Source organism: Canis aureus, chromosome 2, assembly GCF_053574225.1.
Source record: "Canis aureus isolate CA01 chromosome 2, VMU_Caureus_v.1.0, whole genome shotgun sequence".
In the NCBI taxonomy this organism is placed as follows: domain Eukaryota; kingdom Metazoa; phylum Chordata; class Mammalia; order Carnivora; family Canidae; genus Canis; species Canis aureus.
The window spans coordinates 3,290,231-3,309,038 of record NC_135612.1 but is presented as its reverse complement, the minus strand read 5'-3'; the positions used below and the strand labels follow the sequence as shown (position 1 = coordinate 3,309,038).

Sequence of the window (18,808 nt, the reverse complement as noted above, 5' to 3'; positions counted from 1 at the left end):
GATACAGTGAATCTGATTTAGCTTTTCCTCCTAAGCAGTTACTTAGGAGAAAACTTCAGTATTCATCAGTGGTAGTGCCACTTTAGCACAGAAATTTCAGCAAGATAAAAATAAACAAACACAAACAGAAATTTGAATCTTGGTTCTATGGATGTTTACTTTCTCTCTTTTAAATTATTCTCTTCTTTTAAAAATAAATGTAGGTTCTCCTTCTTTGCTTTTACCTGTTGAAATCACGCTCTATCATTCAAAGCCTTACCCACCTTCTGAGTCCTTGTCAAGTCATACACGTCAGATTTCATAGCATGTTTATAAACCATTCCACGGTATTATTGATGCATATTTTTAGCTATTATTTCGCTAATATTTTACTTGTGGTTTATTTCTGATATTTCTATCTTACTGGACTGAAAAAACTAGAAAATAGAAAATATATTTTCATTTTTAGTAGGCTTTCAACAATTTACCTGGAATTCTGTAGAATTGAAGTAAACATGCATGTGTGTGTATATATATATGCACATCTATATCAGCATGCACATATATGTAGCATGATATATATATCAGTCTTATGTTTTCTACTATAGAGAGAGTGTATGTATAGTAGTACTCATATTTTTTCCTACTCTCAAATTCTTTGAACATTATTCATTCTTCTGTCCTTTCTAGGTAGAACTCTCTACTTCTGCCTAATGTATCACAAGAGCCTGTGAGATGGTTGGCAGAAGAACTTAACTGTCACCTGAGAGGCTACACACTGTGAAGCCTGCCAGGAATGCCCCACAGCTCCCTCTCGCGTGGCACATCTTGATGTTGCTCACTGTCATGTGTGCCCCACTTGACATATGACAAATGTTTGCCCTTTCAGGACACATTCCCTGCTCTATACTTGGAAAGCTGCTCTAGCCAAGAAAAGTCTCCTCTCTAGACAAATTACATGAATTTGAGACCTAGCACTGCCCATTTGTAGTATATTCTTAGGAAAATCAGTTAAGATTAATAATATTATTAATAGCATTCAGTGAGACAATGCCTATGACAATAGTCATAAACTATTAAGTAGATGAGAGATGACATTATTATTTTTAAAAATTATTTGAGAGAGAGAGTGACACAAACTGGGTGGGTGGGGTACAGAGGGAAAGGGAGAGAATCTCAAGCAGACTCCTCACTGAGCACAGAGCCCCACTCAGGACTTGACCTCATGACCCTGAGGTCATGACTTGAGCTGAAACCAAGAGTCAGCCACTCAACCTACTGAGCCACCTAGATACCCCTGAAAGATGATCTTAATATTAAACTCCTCTACCAAGTGTTTTAATTCTTAAGGAAGGGGAATATTTTCCCCAATTCTCATTGAAATCCCAGTGTTTGTGGCCTAAGTACTACGTGTAATAAGATATTGCCAAATAATTATATTTGCTGTACTTTTTTAGGATGTCAGTAGTCATAATATATTTGCTTAAGACAGATCAAATTAAGGATTTAATAGCTAGGAAAGTCAGTCCATCCTAGGAAATTTTAATACCTCTAAATCCTTTTAACCAGTATGAGAAATCATTTTTTTTTATCATTAACTATCCCTCTTTGTGGAAATAGACTCATCACTTCATACTTTTTTATTCTAAATGCTAAATGACTTTACTTTCTGTTCTAAATTCTCCTGAAGCAAATATTTGAAGTTAGAAAATAATATAAACCCATACATGAGGATTTCTCTTAGCTTTTTTATTTTTATTTTTTATTTTTTATTTGAGAAAGAGAGCAAGTGAATGTATGTGGAAGAGGTAGGGGCAGAGAGAGAGGAAAAACTTGAGGACACTGTGCTGAGCAGGGAGCCCAATGCAGGACTTGATCTCCAGACCCTGAGATCATGACCTGAGCCGAAACCAAGAGTCGGATGCTTAATCAACTGCACCACCCATGCTCCTTTCTCTGTGTTTTTGAAGAAATAATGTAGACGTGGTATCCTAGTACACTTAAAAACAAAACCTTACTTGAAACTTGAAATTATACAGAAAATAATCAACTTCTTACTACATAAAAAAGGCTCTTCACTTACTTGAAAGCAGTTTTATATCACCTTAAATGGTTTTTTCAGGGTATCACAACGATTCCACTTAATTTTTTTGTACTATTTATAGAATACCTTTTATGTCCTCATCCAAATTCTTGATGAAGATACTGGGGGAAAAAAAGGATTAAGCCTGCAATTCCAAGTCCTTTGTACCCCTGATAACTTTCTCACAGATTTCCCTCAAACCTTAAATCAAGATTCCATGGCTATCATGCCTCAGCCTACAAATACACTTAAGTATAATTCTATCCAGCTTACTTCATCTCCATTTTCACCATCATTGTAACGATGGGTCATATGGCTTGCTGAAATCTTGTTGCATTATATTTATGGCCTTCCTCTGAGCTACTATTTTTATGGTACAAAAAAAAAATCTAGTAAGCTTTTTATTAAAATATGTCGAGAGATACTCCTGATGGATCTTTGCATTCCTGTTTGTCTTAGTGGGTATGCTCAGAATGCAGGGACCAGACTGATCTTTACCTAGGCCATCTCTCAGGGATGTGTTTGTAGTGAGCAACTTTGAGGGATGAGGTAATGTCTCTGAGACAAAGAGCAGGCTTGCTCACTGCCCGGAGTAACATGGAAGCTTTCCCAGACTCAAAGTTCTGTCCTGTAATGTATCCTACTCTGTGCGCAGGAGTCCCATCTGGACTTATCCACAACACCCCCTTGTTGGGCTGTGAATAATAAAGCCCTTCATCTCTGACCCATGCAGAAACAGCAGGCTAGTTATTGGCTTGTAAATATGACAAAATCCTAGATCAAACAAAATAATACCTATACAGGAGTATGCTAATCACAAGTTATTCTGTAAGTCAGGAAAACCATATATATACTTTGTGATAATTTGGCATGTTTTTTGAACTTGGCATAAGTGGAGTCAAACCTTATATACTCTTTTGGTCTAGTTTTTTCTCAAGCTCCATGTTGATAAGATTCATCCATATTTTGGTTGCAGTAATTCCTTAATTTTCATTGCTGTATGTTACTCCATTGTGTGACTACAACACTGTTTTTCTCTTTGACCATTTATGGACATTCGTATTCCTTCCAGTCTGGGGCTACTATGAATAATGTTGCTTTGAATATTCTTACATATGTTTTTTGGTGCACATGTCTACTGGATACATCTACCTGGAGTTAGACATCTACATACATATGTAATAGTATATACATAAGTTTACATCAGTAGAAAGTGCCAAAAAGGTTTCCATGGTGGTTGCACCTACTTACACTCCCCACTAAGAGTATGTGAGAATCTGTTACTCCACACCCTTGCCAAAATTAGGTATGATCAGTCTTTTTAACTATAGCTATTCTGGTTGTTAGGAAGCACCAAGATATTGTGATTTTGTGTGTGTGTGTTTTTTCTTTTTTAAAGATTTTATTTGTTTGAGAGCAAGAACACAAGGTGGGGGGTGCACAGGGAGGGGCAAAGGGAGAGTCAGACTCTCCCCTGAGCAGGGAGCCTGCAGTACTCTATTCCAGTACCCTGGGATCATGACTTGAGCCTAATATAGACGCTTAAGCAACTGAGCCACCCAGGTGCCCCAAGATACTGTGATTTTAATTAGCATTTTTAAATGACTAATTATATTGAACATATTGGCATATACTTCTTGGTTTTTTGAATAGCCTTTTTTGTGAAGTGCCTTGTTCAAGATTTTTGCTCCTGTTACTCTTAGCTTGTCTTTTTTACATTATTTTGTAGGAGTTCTTTATGTATCGGCATATGATTATTTTGTTCATTACGTTAATTATAAATATCTTCTTTTATAGTGTGGTTTACTTTTTGATGTCTTATGATGTCTTTGTATGACCTTAATGATGCCTTTGGATGAGCAAAAGTTCCAAGTTTTAATAGAATTTGTCGGGATCCCTGGGTGACGCAGCGGTTTAGCGCCTGCCTTTGGCCCAGGGCGCGATCCTGGAGACCCGGGATCGAGTCCCACGTCGGGCTCCCGGTGCATGGAGCCTGCTTCTCCCTCTGCCTGTGTCTCTGCCTCTCTCTCTCTCTGTGACTATCATAAGTAAATAAAAAAAAAAAATAATAGAATTTGTCCATCTTTTCCTTTAGGAGTACAGTTGTATGTATCCTATCCTTATAGGCGTATTAGAAGCGTTACTGTTTTATCTTACATTTGGACATATGATTTACCTGGAATCAATTTTTTCATCTCTAGTATTGCATGCATTAACATGTATTCCTTTTATTTCTCAGTATCATTCATTGTATAAATAGGCAGCTGTCTATCTACTACTTGAGTTTTCTTGTTTGTGGCTGTTATGAATGCCAGTGCCATAAATACATTTGTACCAATCTTTCTGCAGCCATGTATTTTCATTTCTTTTAGGTAAATACATAGTAGAATGTTTACTTTAATAGATGTAAGTTTAATTTTATTATAAACTGTCAGTTTGGAGTGGCAGGGTAGCTCAGCAGGTTAAGGGTCTGCCTTCGGCTCAAGTCATGATCTCAGGAGGTTCTGGGATCGAGTCCCACATGGGGCTCCCTGCTCAGGGGGGTATTTGCTTCTCCCTCTTCCCCCCTCCCCTGCTCATGCTCTCTCTCAAAATAAATAAAAATCTTAAAAAAAAATGTTAGTTTTCCAAAGTGGTTATAGTATTTAACACAACTACCAACAATATATGAGAGTTTCAGTTATTCGACAACTTTGTTTAGCTTTTCATGTTGTCAGTCTTTCTGATTTTCACCATTGTTGTAGTATGTGTAAAGTAATACCTCATTGTGGTTTTTATTTGCATGTCCTAATCATAAATGACATTGAACTCTTTGTGCTTACTCCTCTATTTTTCTTTTGATGTTTATCTTGCCCATTTTTACTTATTTTTTAAAGATTTTATTTATTTATTCATGAGAGAGACAGAATGAGAGACAGAGACACAGGCAGAGGGAGAAGCAGGCTCCATTCAGGGAGCCTGATGCGGAACTCGATCCCAGGACTCTAGGATCACACTGTGGGCCGAAGGGAGGAGCTCAACCGCTGAGCCACTCAGGCATCCCTATCTTGCCCATTTTTATCATGTTGTTTATCATTTTGTTACTAAATTGCATATAAATATAACCTGGAATAAAGCCAGTTTTGAAAGTTTGGGAGATCTGTTGCATGCAAATGTGGATATACTTAGCACTACTGAATTGTAGACCTAAAAATAGTAAAGTTGCTATATTTTGTTATCTGTTATTTTTTTACCAGTTTTTTTTAATTAAAGAGAAAGCCAGTTCTATGGCTTACCTATTAGTTGTTCAGTTTTATAATGTCTTTTGATAAGCAAAAGCTTTGTTCTGTTTGGTTTTAATTTGGGTGCAGTTCATTTTAATTTGCTTTCTTTTCCTTTGTTGTCCTTTATGGTTAGTACTTTCTGAGTTCTAAGAAATCTCCTCCTATATCAAAATCTTAATAAAGATATTTTCCTACATTTCCCTCTTGGAGCTTTGTAATCAGTTCTACAAGTCATTTGCATTAATTTTGTTTATGATAGGAGGTAGAGATTGAATTTCTGTTTTCCCAGGCAATCATCTAGCTCTTCCACTATTAGTTCTTTACAAGAATTTCCTTTCCCCAGTGAATTGCTTGGTGTCTGTGTGGTAAATGAGTCGGACACAGGTAGATGTGCTTATTTCTGGGCCCTGTTCTGTCCCATTTATCTACTTGTTACCCAGACGCCAAAACACTTCTTTGACTACAACTTTATAGTAGTACTTTTCTTCTTTATTTGTTCTTTTTCAACATTTTTCTTTATTTTAGATCTTTTGCATTTCCATGGAAAATTTAGAAGCAGATTATAAAATTCAACCAAAAAAGCCTGCTTGGAATTTGGTTGAGATTGCATTCATTCTGTTGATCAATTTGAGGAGAATTAACTTTTTTTTTAACTTTGTCTTTTTTCTTTTTTAATGGTTTATTTGTTTGACAGAGAGAGAAAGAGAGAGAGGGAAAGGGAGAGAATAAGCAAGGGGAACAGCACGGAGAGGGAGAAGCAGGCTCCCCACTGAACAGGGAGTCTGGTGTGGGACTCAATCCCAGGACCCTGGAATCATGAGCTGAGCCAAAGGCAGACACTTAACTGTCTGAGGCATGCAGGTGCCTTTGAGGTGTTCTTATTAGGATTTTGTAGGATGTCCTATAGTTAGCCACCCAGGAGAACTGTCTCTTAACACTCAATATTAACCTTCCATTTTATGGACTTGATATATTGTTGCATTTAATTTGTACTTCTTTAATTCTCTTAGCAATGTTTCAAAGTTATCTTTAGAATTATTTCTAAATATTTTGTTGTTCATGCTGGAATTTTTTTTAATGCTGTTATAAAGGGTATTTTTCTAATTTTGGACCTTCTCTTGATTCAGCCAATACAATTCAAGGCAAATTACAGTTAAGATAACCCCAGGTGGATGAAATTATCAAAAGCTACTTCAGAAAAGAACTGTCTGTCACTGAGAGAACCACTTGTACAGAGACATGTGGCTCACATAAATAATCAAGTTTTATGGTTAGTGAGTCACAAAGTCAAAAGAGATTCTGCTGTAGGCTACCTTAGGTTTCTGATGAGTGATTTAAAAATTTGTATACTTTGCTCTTTGATGAGTGTGGATGGCAGTTAGAATTTGACACAAAAGTAGGGAAAGAAACAGACATTCAGACTTTGTTTTAGTAACAGACTGTAGATTGTGGATGGGAAGGGTAGCAGGAAATTTATGTTCTCTTATATATGTGTTTCGTGTGTAAGTATGATATAAGGATAATTTAACATATGAAAATATATAAAAGTAGTATATCACATTTACAGAACAAAGGATCAAAATCAGGATCGTCTTCATTAATGCAGAAAAAGCATTTGGCAAAATTCAATCAATGAAGGGAAATTATCTCAATGTAGAAAGTTCATATAAGAAAGCTCTCAGCTAACATTATAATCAGTGGTGAAAAACTGAAAGCTTTTCCCTAAGATCAGGAATAAGACAAGTGTGCCTATTCTCACTTCTGTTCAACAGAATGCTAGGAGTTTTAGCCAGAGCAAGTAGCCAAGAAAAAAAAAAAAAAGACATCCAAATTGGAAAGAAGTAAAATCATCCGTTCTCAGATAAGTGATCTTATTTGTAGAAAACCCTAAAGATTACACACAACAAAACCCTGCTAGAACTAATAAATTCAACAAAGTTACTGGACACAAAATCACTCAAATCAGTTGTGCTTTTATACAGTAACCATGAAAAGTTCTCGAAGGAAATTGTTCTTTAAATCCATTTACTGTAACATAAAAAAGAATAAATTATTTAGGAATAAATGATGAAAGAGGCATAAGATTTGTACATGGAAAACTACAAAATATTGCTGAAAGAAGTTAAAGAAGACACAAATAAATGGAAAGTCATCCTGCATTCATGGATTGGAAGACTTAATAGTGTTAAAATGTACATATTACCCAAAGCCGTCTACAGATTTGATGCACTCCCTACAAATCCCAGTGGGTTTTTCTTCAGAAATAGAACGAAGAAATTCTAAAATTTACATAGAATCTCAAAGGATCCTAAATAGTCAAATATGGACCCTTATCTTAAGCCATATAAATAAATAAACTCTACATGCATTAAAGATCTAAATATAAGACATGGAACTATAAAAATCCTATAAAAAATCATAGAAAATCTTCGTGACATTGGAATGGGCAATGATTTCTTGAATATGACGCCACAAGCACAGCAAAAAAAAAAAAAAAAAAAGAATAGACAAATGAGACTGTCAATAGATGTAAAGGTAACATACTGAATGGAAGAAAGGTTTGCAAACCATTTATGAGATAAGGAGTTAGTACCCAGAATATATAAAAAATTCTTGCAACTCACTAACAAAAAAACAAATATCTCAATTAAAAAATAGGCAAAAGGGATCCCTGGGTGGCTCAGTGGTTTGACACCTGCCTTGAGCCCAGGGCATGGTCCTGGGGTCCCAGGATCAAGTCCCACATCAGGCTTCTCCATCAGGCATGGAGCCTGCTTCTCCCTTTGCCTGTGTGTCTCTGCCTCTCTCTCTCTCTCTCTCTCTCTGTGTCTCTCATGAATAAATAAATAAAATCTTTAAAAAAATAAAAAATAGGCAAAGAACTTGAATACACATTGCTCTGAAGAAAATAAACACATGGCCGACAGGCACAGGAAAAGATGATCAATGTCACTAATCATCAGAGACATGCAAGCAGGCGGTATTAACCTTATACCCATTAAGATGGCTACTATCAAAAAACCTGGAAAATAAAAAGGTTTGGCAATCATGTGGAGAATTTGGAATCCTTGTGCACTTTTTGGTGTGATTATAAACTGGTGTAGCCATTATGGAAAATGGCATGAAGAATCTTCAAATATTAAAAATAGAAGTCCAATGTGATCCATCAATTCATCTTCTATGCATATATCCAAAAGAATTGTAAACAAGATTTAGAGATACTGCACATCCATGTTCATTGCAGCATTATTCACAATAGCCAGAGGTTGGAACAGCCTGCATGTCCATCAGTGGTCGAACAGATTAGACAACGTGCCATATACATACAATGGCCTGTTTTTCAGCCTTAAAAAATGAGAAAATCCTGTCGTATTCTGCAACATGGTTGAAACTCAGACATTAAATGAAATAAGTCAACCACAAGAAGACAAGTACTGTGTAATTCCACTTACATGAGGTTTTTAAAAGTAATCAAACTCACAGAAACAGAAAGTAGAATGGTGGTTGCCGGGGCTGCTGGGAGGAAGAAATAGGGAGTTGGTCAATGAGTATAGAATTTATCATGCAAGATGAATAAAATGCTAGAGATCTATTATATGATGATGTGCATAGAGTTAAGAATATTATACTTTACACTTAAAATTGTTGAGAGATAAGTTTATGTGTTTTTTTACCACAACTTTTTAAAAAGTGAAAAAGTCTCTTCTTTATTATGGTTCATTCTGATTTTCTCTCTGACATTGCTCTTTGCAGTAATGTGTTTTTTTAAAAGTATATTTTAGGGCAGCCTGGGTGGCTCAGTGGTTTAGCACCGCCTTCAGCCTGGGGTGTGATCCTGGAGACCCAGGATCAAGTCCCACATTGAGCTCCCTGCATGGAGCCTGCTTCTCCCTCTACCTGTGTCTCTGCCTCTCTCTCTGTGTGTGTCTCTCATGAATAAATAAATAAAATCTTTAAAAAATAATAAAAAGTATTTTTAAAGTAATGGTTTGTAATCTGTTAGAAAGTTTCATAACTGGTGAATGTATTTGTGATCAAAACCTTTGCATAAATTCTAACTATAAACAACAAAACTATGTGAATATGAACATGGAAATACACATTTCTCATCATTTTAAATAATATTATGTAATAGGTCTCATAAAGTAGTCATTGATATCACTGATTTGGAGACCTTAATGTCCCTAAAATATCTAGCCTATGATAAATTCAGTTTCTAAAAATATTTTTAACTTTTATAAACCTATTTCTCGTATTAAATATAAATTTACTTTTGCATGTCTTTTTATCTCACATCTGTTTAAATTCTATATAAAGAAGCTGAAATTGATGCCCTCTTTTTTCTCTCTGCAAGTTTTCCTATAGCAGAGAGAGGCATCAAAACAAACATTCCATTGATTATTTTTAAATGCCACTGTAGCATCCAGGTAGTTGTAGCATGTTCTCTACCTGATTTTCCTGTCCATTCTTGTCTTTATGCTTTATATCAAAGACAGCTTTGGGAGACACAAGCCACAAAATGGAAAAGTGTGAGTAGTTTGGCATGAAGGAGAGAGACGGACGGTAGAACTTCTCTGCCTTGGTGGCCGACAGTGCGCTGTGGATGGTGGGGTGGCAAGGGATTTACGATCTTATTGTACGTATTTCTGAGTGTGTAAATATGTTTATAAACCTTAGGGGTAAAATTAGTTGGTGAATCTACCTTTCTAGCTTTCTCTTTGAGCATTAAAACATGTCATTCTGGGGACACCTGTGGGGCTCAGTGGTTGAGCGTCTGCCTTTGGCTCAGGGTGTGATCCCAGGGTCCTGGGATCGACTCCCATGTCGGGCTCCCTGCAGAGAGCCTGCTTCTCCCTCTGCCTCTGTCTCTGCCTCTCCCTGTGTGTGTCTCTTGTGAATAAATAAATCTTTTAGAAAAAAACCAAACATGACACTCTGAGCTGTGTTGCAACAAACATGGAGCAAAAAGTAAAATCTTGGTTGAAAGTAGACAAAGCAACCAATAGGAATCATTTAAATGAAAGGGGCTACAGCTGTATGGAATACTGAGCAATAAATATCTTAAAACAAGAGTCAGCAAACTTTTTCTGGGAAGAGCCAGATAATAAAATTTTTAGGCTTTACGGCCCATACAATCCCTTATTGCAACTCTGCTGTCACAGCATGAAAGCATTTATAGCAACATGTAAAGAAGTGAATGTGGTAATTTTCCAATACAGCTTTATTTACGAAAAACAAACAAGAAGCTGGTTTTGGCCTCCAGACATAGTTAGCAAACACTTGCCTTAGAATTTGAGTAATATCACCAAAATCACCACCATCAAAGGAAAAGTCAGGTGAATTCTGTCCCCTCCTGTGTAGTGTGAAGAAGCTGATTACCTGCCAAGTGGCATCTAGTACCGACGTCTAGTACCGACATTCCGAGAGTTTGTGAAAGTTGACTCCGGCATCTGTTGTGGCAATTCATATCATGTCTGGCAAGATTATAGCTGGTGCCCCTTGAACCAGCAAGTTAAACATACTGTGAAATGTACTCCTCATTTCATAGAGCCATCATCCTGATGGCTATTGAGTTATGTTCTCAAAGAGCATCTGCAAAGGAGAAATGCAAAAGGTTCCCACTATTTTGCAGTGTTAGCAGAACGTGGGTGTTAAGGAACTTTGTCAGAAAAGACTGATGTCACATATTAACCCAAATTGGGAAAGCCATACACTCAGCTCCGCGTGTGGCCTACCTGAATGATATTACTGAGGTAGCAAGCTGTTCCATAAGTGCTGCTTTTAGGAAGAAGATGGAATCGGGAGAGCCAGTATATTCCTGGAGTCATTTTTGGTTATTCATTGCTTCATCTTACTCATCTCCACAACCTGACCATTTCTGGCTTGTTACTGAGTCTTTTCAGATCTAATGCTTTAGTCTTTATTTGGATAGTTCTTGATCTAAGCCCTCGTCACCTCACCCGACAACTAGAGCATCCTCCTGGCTAATCTCCTCTGGGCTGTCCGTCTCTCCTGAGGGTACCCTATATGCAGCAATTTATTCTTCAAGAACTTGTTTTGGCTTATCTCCTATTATATAAAATCTATCCTGTGTTGGGGCACCCGGGTGGCTGAGTTAAAGCGAATGCCTTTGGCTCAGATCGTGATCCCGGGGTCCTGGGATCCAGCCCAACATCGGGCTCCCTGCTCAGTGGGGAGCCTGCTTCTCTTTCCCCCTCTGCCCCTCTCCCTTCTCCTTCTCTCTCTCTCTCAAATAAATAGTCTTTTTTTAAAAAAAAAAAAAAAAGATAAAATCTATTCTGTGTTTCATGGAGAACAAGCTGCATTACCATTCATGGTTTATGATCATCATATGTATTTTTCCTCTTTATTTTTTATTTTTTTTAATTTTTATTTATTTGTGATAGTCACACACACACACACAGAGAGAGAGAGAGAGAGAGAGAGAGAGAGAGGCAGAGACACAGGCAGAGGGAGAAGCAGGCTCCATGCACCGGGAGCCCGACGTGGGATTCGATCCCAGGTCTCCAGGATCGCGCCCTGGGCCAAAGGCAGGTGCCAAACCGCTGCGCCACCCAGGGATCCCTTTTCCTCTTTATTTTTAATGGTCCAGCTAACAGCCATAATTCACTACAGGTTATAGAGAAAAAATTGATTTTTTAATTTTTTATTTTATTATTTTTTTAAGATTTTATTTATTCATGAGAGATAGAGAGGCAGAGACAGAGGGAGAAGTGGCTCCATGCAGGGAGCCCAATGTGAGACTCAATCCCAGAACTCGAGGATCATGACCCGAGCCAAAGGCAGACGAGCCACCCAGGCATCCCAAGTTGATTTTTTTTAAAATAAAACTTCTGAACAATGACATAAATGGGGCCTCCAAAATAGGTTCCTACAATTTAATAGTTGCTTTATTATCCTATTTAAATTTCCTGGTGAACACAATTAAACTTGACAGGAATAAATTTATATCCTAAAAGACAAGGGCAATGAGTTATATATTTCATATATTACTAGGGACTGATATCTCTTAATTTAATAAACCTTGAAGTTATTTGAAGATGAATTAAAATCTCTACATGACTCAATGACAAGAAGTCATTAGTGGTATACCCCTGATGATCCCTTGATAAATGATAAATTAGTGTTCTTGTTTATATAATAATCTCTCTTTGAGTCCCATGAATAATGAAAGAACAGGTAGGATCAAATTTCCACAAGAGTAAGAAATCTTTTGAGAAAGTGCTGTTGAGAGTAACAGCCCTCTCTCCTCCTACTAAAAGTTGGCCTCAAGTAATAATAAACATTTCTACTTACTGCTTCCGACTTGTTCCAGACATTTAGTATCTATTAACTTTTTAAATTCTCAAATAATATTCTGATACAAATATTATTTTATCCATTAGGAATCTTTGAGTTGCCAGCACAGAAGATGTATTAAAAATTACAGAGATTTGGGGCCCCCAGGTGGCTCTGTCAGCTAAGCGACCAACTTTTGGTTTTGGCTCAGGTCATGCTTGCTGGGTTGCGAGATCAAGCCCCACGTGGGGCTCCGCACTCAGCAGGGCCTCTGCTTGAGGCTCTCTTTGCCTCTCCCCCAGTCACTTGTTTGTGCGCACACACACTCTCTCTCAGATAAATCTTTTTTTTTTAAAATTAGAGGTTTTATTCACTTAATTGAAAAGTCTAGAAGGGAGTCACCATTGAGGCAGTTTGATCCAATGGGTCAGGCATGTCACCGGAAACCATTCTCTTTCCTTCACTCTCTTCTGCTTTCCATGATGATTGCTTCACCCCTCATCTGCCAGTCCCCATGATGCTACAAACCATCTTATATACTTCCAGGGGCAGAGAATGCTGCTTTCCTGGTGCTTCTCTATAAAACCAAAGTTTCTTTCTCCTCCTAAGCATCTCCTTGTGTCTCAGGTCCCAATGTGCCTCTCCCTGAACCAGTCACTTGGAGGGGGGCGGGGGGAATGGGCCTCATTCATTGTGTTGAAGCCAGTCTAGGGCCACCTTTATTGTTGAGGGTTAGGTGAACACAAAAATAGAAGGGCAGGAAACTGAGGTGACAAAGGAAAAATAGGTATGTGACAAGCAACCAATCAATACTATAACTCTTTCTTTCTTTAGATGCCAAATAGCTTGAGCAAAAATAAGTTGTAGTAGTATTGTGTGTGTGATGCTCTAGGCAGAGGCTTAGTGTTTTAGATGCATTTTAGTCTTCAAAACCATCTTAAGAAATAAATGGAATTTATCCTTGTTTTAAAGAAGCTTAGAAAGATTAGGAGCACCTGAGTGACTCATTGATTAAGTGCTTTCAGCTCAAGTCATGATCTCAGCATTCTGGGATTGAGCCCTCTCCATTGGGCTCCCTGCCCAGTGGGGAGTCTGCTTCTCCCTCTCACTCTGCTGCCACCCCCTATTTGTGCTCTCTCTCTCTCTCAAAAATATAAATAAAATCTTCATAAAAAAACAAAAAAACAAAGATTGAACAACTTACCTCGGGCCACATAGGTATTCAGACCTAGGTCATTCTGACTTCACTATCCACGCTCTTTTCACCATGTCATGCCATCTCCGTGATAAACCAAAAATGGCCTATAAAAACAAATATTGTCTTAGAAACCTATCACTGATGAAGTATTCTTGAAAATAATCCATCTGGTTTTGGTTTAAATGTACAGTATATCTGTATAGAGACAATCCTTGTTAAGACAGATTTACAAAAGTGAATTAATATCTTGTTTTGCCCACTTTGAACACCAAGATCCTTACTATAGTGGGAATGGTAGTCTATACTCTCTGCATATGCACACACGTACATATATGCAAACACATATAAACATAGGAAGAGTATATATATTATTGTGTATATCACAGATTCTAAGAGAGGCTCTTTAACTGGGCACGTGATGAAAATGACAGGAGAATTTCAAAGGAACAGATACTATCCTCTACAATAAGTGACAGTGCTTACTAAAAACTCTATCATCTGATGTCACTCTCCAGGTGTTCTCTGCTTAATTGTAATAATCAAGTATTGTGCCTCAGGAAACATCCTGGCCTAGTCTGAACTATTTCCTGGGTAACTTAGCTTTAGTCTCAAACTCTATCTCCTGGGGAGTTTACTTCTTCTTACACTTACATTTGCCCAAGGCTCAGGCTTTCAGGACTGAATCACAATTATTTCGTTTTCATAGAAGGCTTTGCTTCTCTGCAGTGCTCTTTAAGACGCTGACTAGGGCTGTGGCATGGTGCAGCTTTCCTCCTTTACTTCAGATCATTCTGTGTCTCGAATAACTAGAAGTTGGAAATCAGTTTACAATTTGCTTTGATAATTTAATGATTTTAAGCAAGGAATTTCTCTAAGGCAGAAATATTGTTGGATTAGCTAAGAGGCAATCAGACAATCCTTGGTCTGTATCTTTGGCTGTGTCTCAGTATTTGGAAAGAGCTGTATGTCATTCTCCTTTCTAGTACTTTACCTTTCTTGACTTGGCACCATTGTTCAGGCAATTTGTAATGCTAAGTGTTGTCTTTTCTTTATTATGTTATGCATTTGTTATTTTAGTTTGATTTGCAAAGAAGCAGTCCTTGGTAGATAATGTTTTTTTAAGTGACGCAGTTTTAAGGCATTAGTGTTACAGAAGCATCTGTCAAAATGAGCACTAAGTTTTATTGTTGGAATTTAAAGAATTTTATGGCATCCATCCAGTGCCATTGATAAGAAATGTAATATCCTTTTCTCAACACTATTTTAACATTGAACAAGTACTTAAAAAGCATAGGTCTCACCATTAGTGACTAGGGAAGAAATGTCAAAATGAATGAAAAATGATTCTTGTCTTCATGGGGAGCTTAGAAGCTGCAAAAAGAGATATGTACACATTGTTTACCCATTCATTCCAGAGATGTTTATTGAGGTATTATTACATACTAGACATGGTGTGGTAGCCTCTGAAATGATAATACCGAGCAACAGAGGCACAATTCTCTTCCTAGGGTTTACCATTTGGGGCAGCAGTTAGGGGGTAAAGGAGGATTCACTGAAGGACTAATTTTTTTTTTTTTTAAGATTTTATTTATTTAATCATGAAAGACCCAGAGAGGCAGAGACACAGGCAGAGGGAGAAGCAGGCTCCCTATGGGGAACCCAATGTGGGACTCGATCCTGAGACTCCTGGAACCCCAGGATCATGCCCTGAGCTGGAGGCAGATACTCGACCACTGAGCTACCCAGGCATCCCCAAAGGAGTAAATTTAAAAAGGAACAGGAGGCAGATGGAAAAGTGCTTGAATTTGAGCTAACTTTTGGAAAGAAATATTACAATTTCACAGAACACTGAGGTTATGTCATAGGCTGCTTTAGCCCAAATTCCAGAAAAGCTCTTTTCATTTGAAAGCTATTCCAAAGCTTAAACAAAATGCTATGTAGTTTCAAGACCAGAAGTCTGCACTTTTTCTAAAATAAGCCACTACATATCTAACAAAATAATAAATACATGTGAATATTGGCCCAAGGAATAACTTGAACTAAATATTGATTTCAAGTCCACTTAATTGACACAACTATTAAAGTAGAGAAATCATTGGTTAACTTTGCTACTTGCTGTTGCTTTTGTGTATTTTGTTCAGAAAATTAAGTTAAGCGTAATAGACTATTTCAATAATCTTCTTAGTATTGAATACATTTAATACTCTTTTTAAAAGAACAGAAAAAAGAAATTATCTGTCACTGTTAAGGTTATTTTTAAGCATATAGCTATTGATTTTGTAAATGTCCCACCTAAATTTCCTAACACTTGATTTGTGAATAAGAGAAGTTAGAGAAAGACAACATTATAAGTAGAGTTGGGCAATTGTTTATTTTCCAGGTACTCTCATTAAAGAAAAAGCCATTAAGTCTCCACCTTTAGAGTTGCTCTTTTTAAGGAAACCTGGATCCTTAAGGACTACAAAATTTAGGAAATGGCTATTAAAATGCTAATCCCTCTTGTAAAATTCTGGCTTAAAATCTGAGGGCCTAATAGAGAAAGTGGGAATAATTTGTTTTGACAGAATATTCATTCTAATATATTTAACTTAAAAAAATGCAATGTACTCTATACTAACAGGGAAGAATAATCGAGCCTTCCCATAGCCTTTAATGCTATGTGAAGAATGAATGGACAGTTGAAGGTCTACACTATTTTAATATGGTTGTCACCATTGATAGGTGGCTCCTCAGCTTCTGAAATGTGGCTAGTGCTTCTAAGAACTGAATTTTGAATTTCATTTAATTTTAATCAATTGAAAATGGGTATGATTCAGTTAGAAAATTTTAAACATGTTTGAAACAACTTAGGCATGTGAATCTTCTTTTTCAACTATAAATTTTATGAAATCTAAATACAGATCAAATATTTGCGATGTCCCACAAAGTGTAAAATAAACCATATATTTTAAAGATTTAGGATGATAAAATGTAAAATATTTCCACTGTAATTTTTATGATCCATACTGATATATTTTGGATATATTGGGCTAAAGAAAACATATATTATTAAAATGAATTTCATCTTTTTTGTTGTTACGTTTCCAAATGTGGCTACCAGAAAATTGAAAATTACTGTGTTGTATTTCTTCTGGACTGTGCTGGTTTAAGGAGTTGCTCTAAGATATCACTCTGCTCAGTTTCATTTTCCCTAAGATAGAAAGACTTCTTCTAGTTCAATTTCCTTTGAGATCTAAGTTCTTTACTTTTATTATGAATTGCTCAAAAGACATAACACTACTAAGGGAAATTTGATGCACAAAAATACAGTCTGGCTCAGCGATTAAATCATATCAAAACCACAGCTCCCTCACCCCACCTCCAGCTCTACCACCAGTGACATAATTATCATAAGCAGTCACTGAATCTGGTAACTAATTTGATATAATTTACATTTTAAACTCATAATAATTATAATCTTTTATTTGGTATTAGAGAAAATAAAATTTCACAGAAAATTTTAGCCAGGCAAATTAGTGAGAAATTACAAATAGAAGAATTGCGTGAGTTTGATTGAATGTTGTGTGTTGGGTAAGACACAGTGTGAAGCACTTAAAGTACTTACGCTATATCTTAGGTAAGTTTATGCTGTTTTCTAATAAATGTGTTCTTTTCATATTTTGTTTTATCCTCACGTCAAACAAAATGGGCAGAAAGTGTGGCCAAACGTGTAATTTTTCCTGTTCTGTATCTCTAGTAAGCCGTACATCATGATTATATCTCATTGCTCGTCTGTCAATTCTTCTAGGAGGTGATTTCCTGTCCTTTCTGAGAAAGAAGAAGGATGAAATAAAACTCAAACAATTAGTGAAGTTTTCATTAGATGCTGCTTCTGGTATGTCCTATCTCGAGAGTAAAAACTGTATACACAGGTAAGGAGAACATTTTTTAAACATTTTCTGGTTTTGCCATTAGAATGTTAGGAAAGTGACATATTTGCTGCAATACAGCAATGAAATTCTTTCGCAAAATTGTTTTCTTGTTTTTCATATTTTGTGGGAAAGCCTTCTCTGATGGTTGTTTCATATAGTTCACTGAAACACTTGTTTTTTCTTACCTGAAGTGAGTCCACCCAACTAGACAATGAGCTTCCTGATTAAAGTCTATTGTATTATTATCATGAATGACATACCGATAAGATGTACCACAAGTTAGTCACGTAATCAGCTGTAGTCTTACAGCTAAATAAGATTGCTTCCTGTGCTCCCTTATTCTCATTTTGCAAGAAATTACTTATAAAGTCATGGAAGAGCATAATAGTAAAACAACAGTTGATGATAGTGAATCGGCCAAGGGTAGAAAATATTAACATAATGGTCATTTCAATGGAGATTTTAGAAAACGTTATCTAATCACATTAAGAGCAGTGACTTGGTTGTAATGCTTTTATAGATTGTGGTTTTAGTTGCTTAATAGCTGAAAATGTTCTTCACTGCTGAATGTCAACACAACTTAAGATGTCTTGCAGAATTCATGTGAGATCCCAAGTATGGCTATGTGTATACAAGCAAGATGAAGTGGGGCATTGATGCAGTTCTCATTCATGATACACAGCACATGATACTATTTGACTTGGAACAGAGTTCATTGTCACATTGAACTGTTTTGGACTTTATCTAAATTGGTTCCGTTGTTGAAGTCCATTTTTTTCTGATGTGTTTCATTACGTAGGCTTTGACTTCACGTTCTGGTAAAATCGTATGACTGATGTATTTTTCTTTTACTTCTTATGATGACAGATCAAATCACATTATAGCAGAACAGAGGTATCTTCACCTGAGATGTATGTTTATGTGCTCTCAGTGTGTGAGCGGCGCGTCCCATCTATCCCATCTCTGGCCCCTGGCCCCTGCCTCAGTTCCTGAGTTTGGCCAAGAAAGAATCTAGATCCAAACTCTCAAATAAACAAGAGTTTAATAGCAATGACAGCAAAAGCCCACTCTCAAG

At 36.8% G+C, this 18,808-nt stretch overlaps 1 protein-coding gene across 11 annotated transcripts in view; it reads left to right on the top strand.

Annotated features, from left to right (window-relative positions):
* The window catches only part of FER (FER tyrosine kinase), a 434,062-nt gene that overhangs the window by 307,230 nt on the left and 108,024 nt on the right, over positions 1-18,808 (top strand). For all 11 annotated transcript variants that reach the window (XM_077861808.1, XM_077861843.1, XM_077861834.1 and 8 more), the window contains one exon: positions 17,610-17,733. In XM_077861808.1, the coding sequence (XP_077717934.1) occupies positions 17,610-17,733 (124 nt within the window). The remainder of the gene's footprint in view (positions 1-17,609; positions 17,734-18,808) is intronic.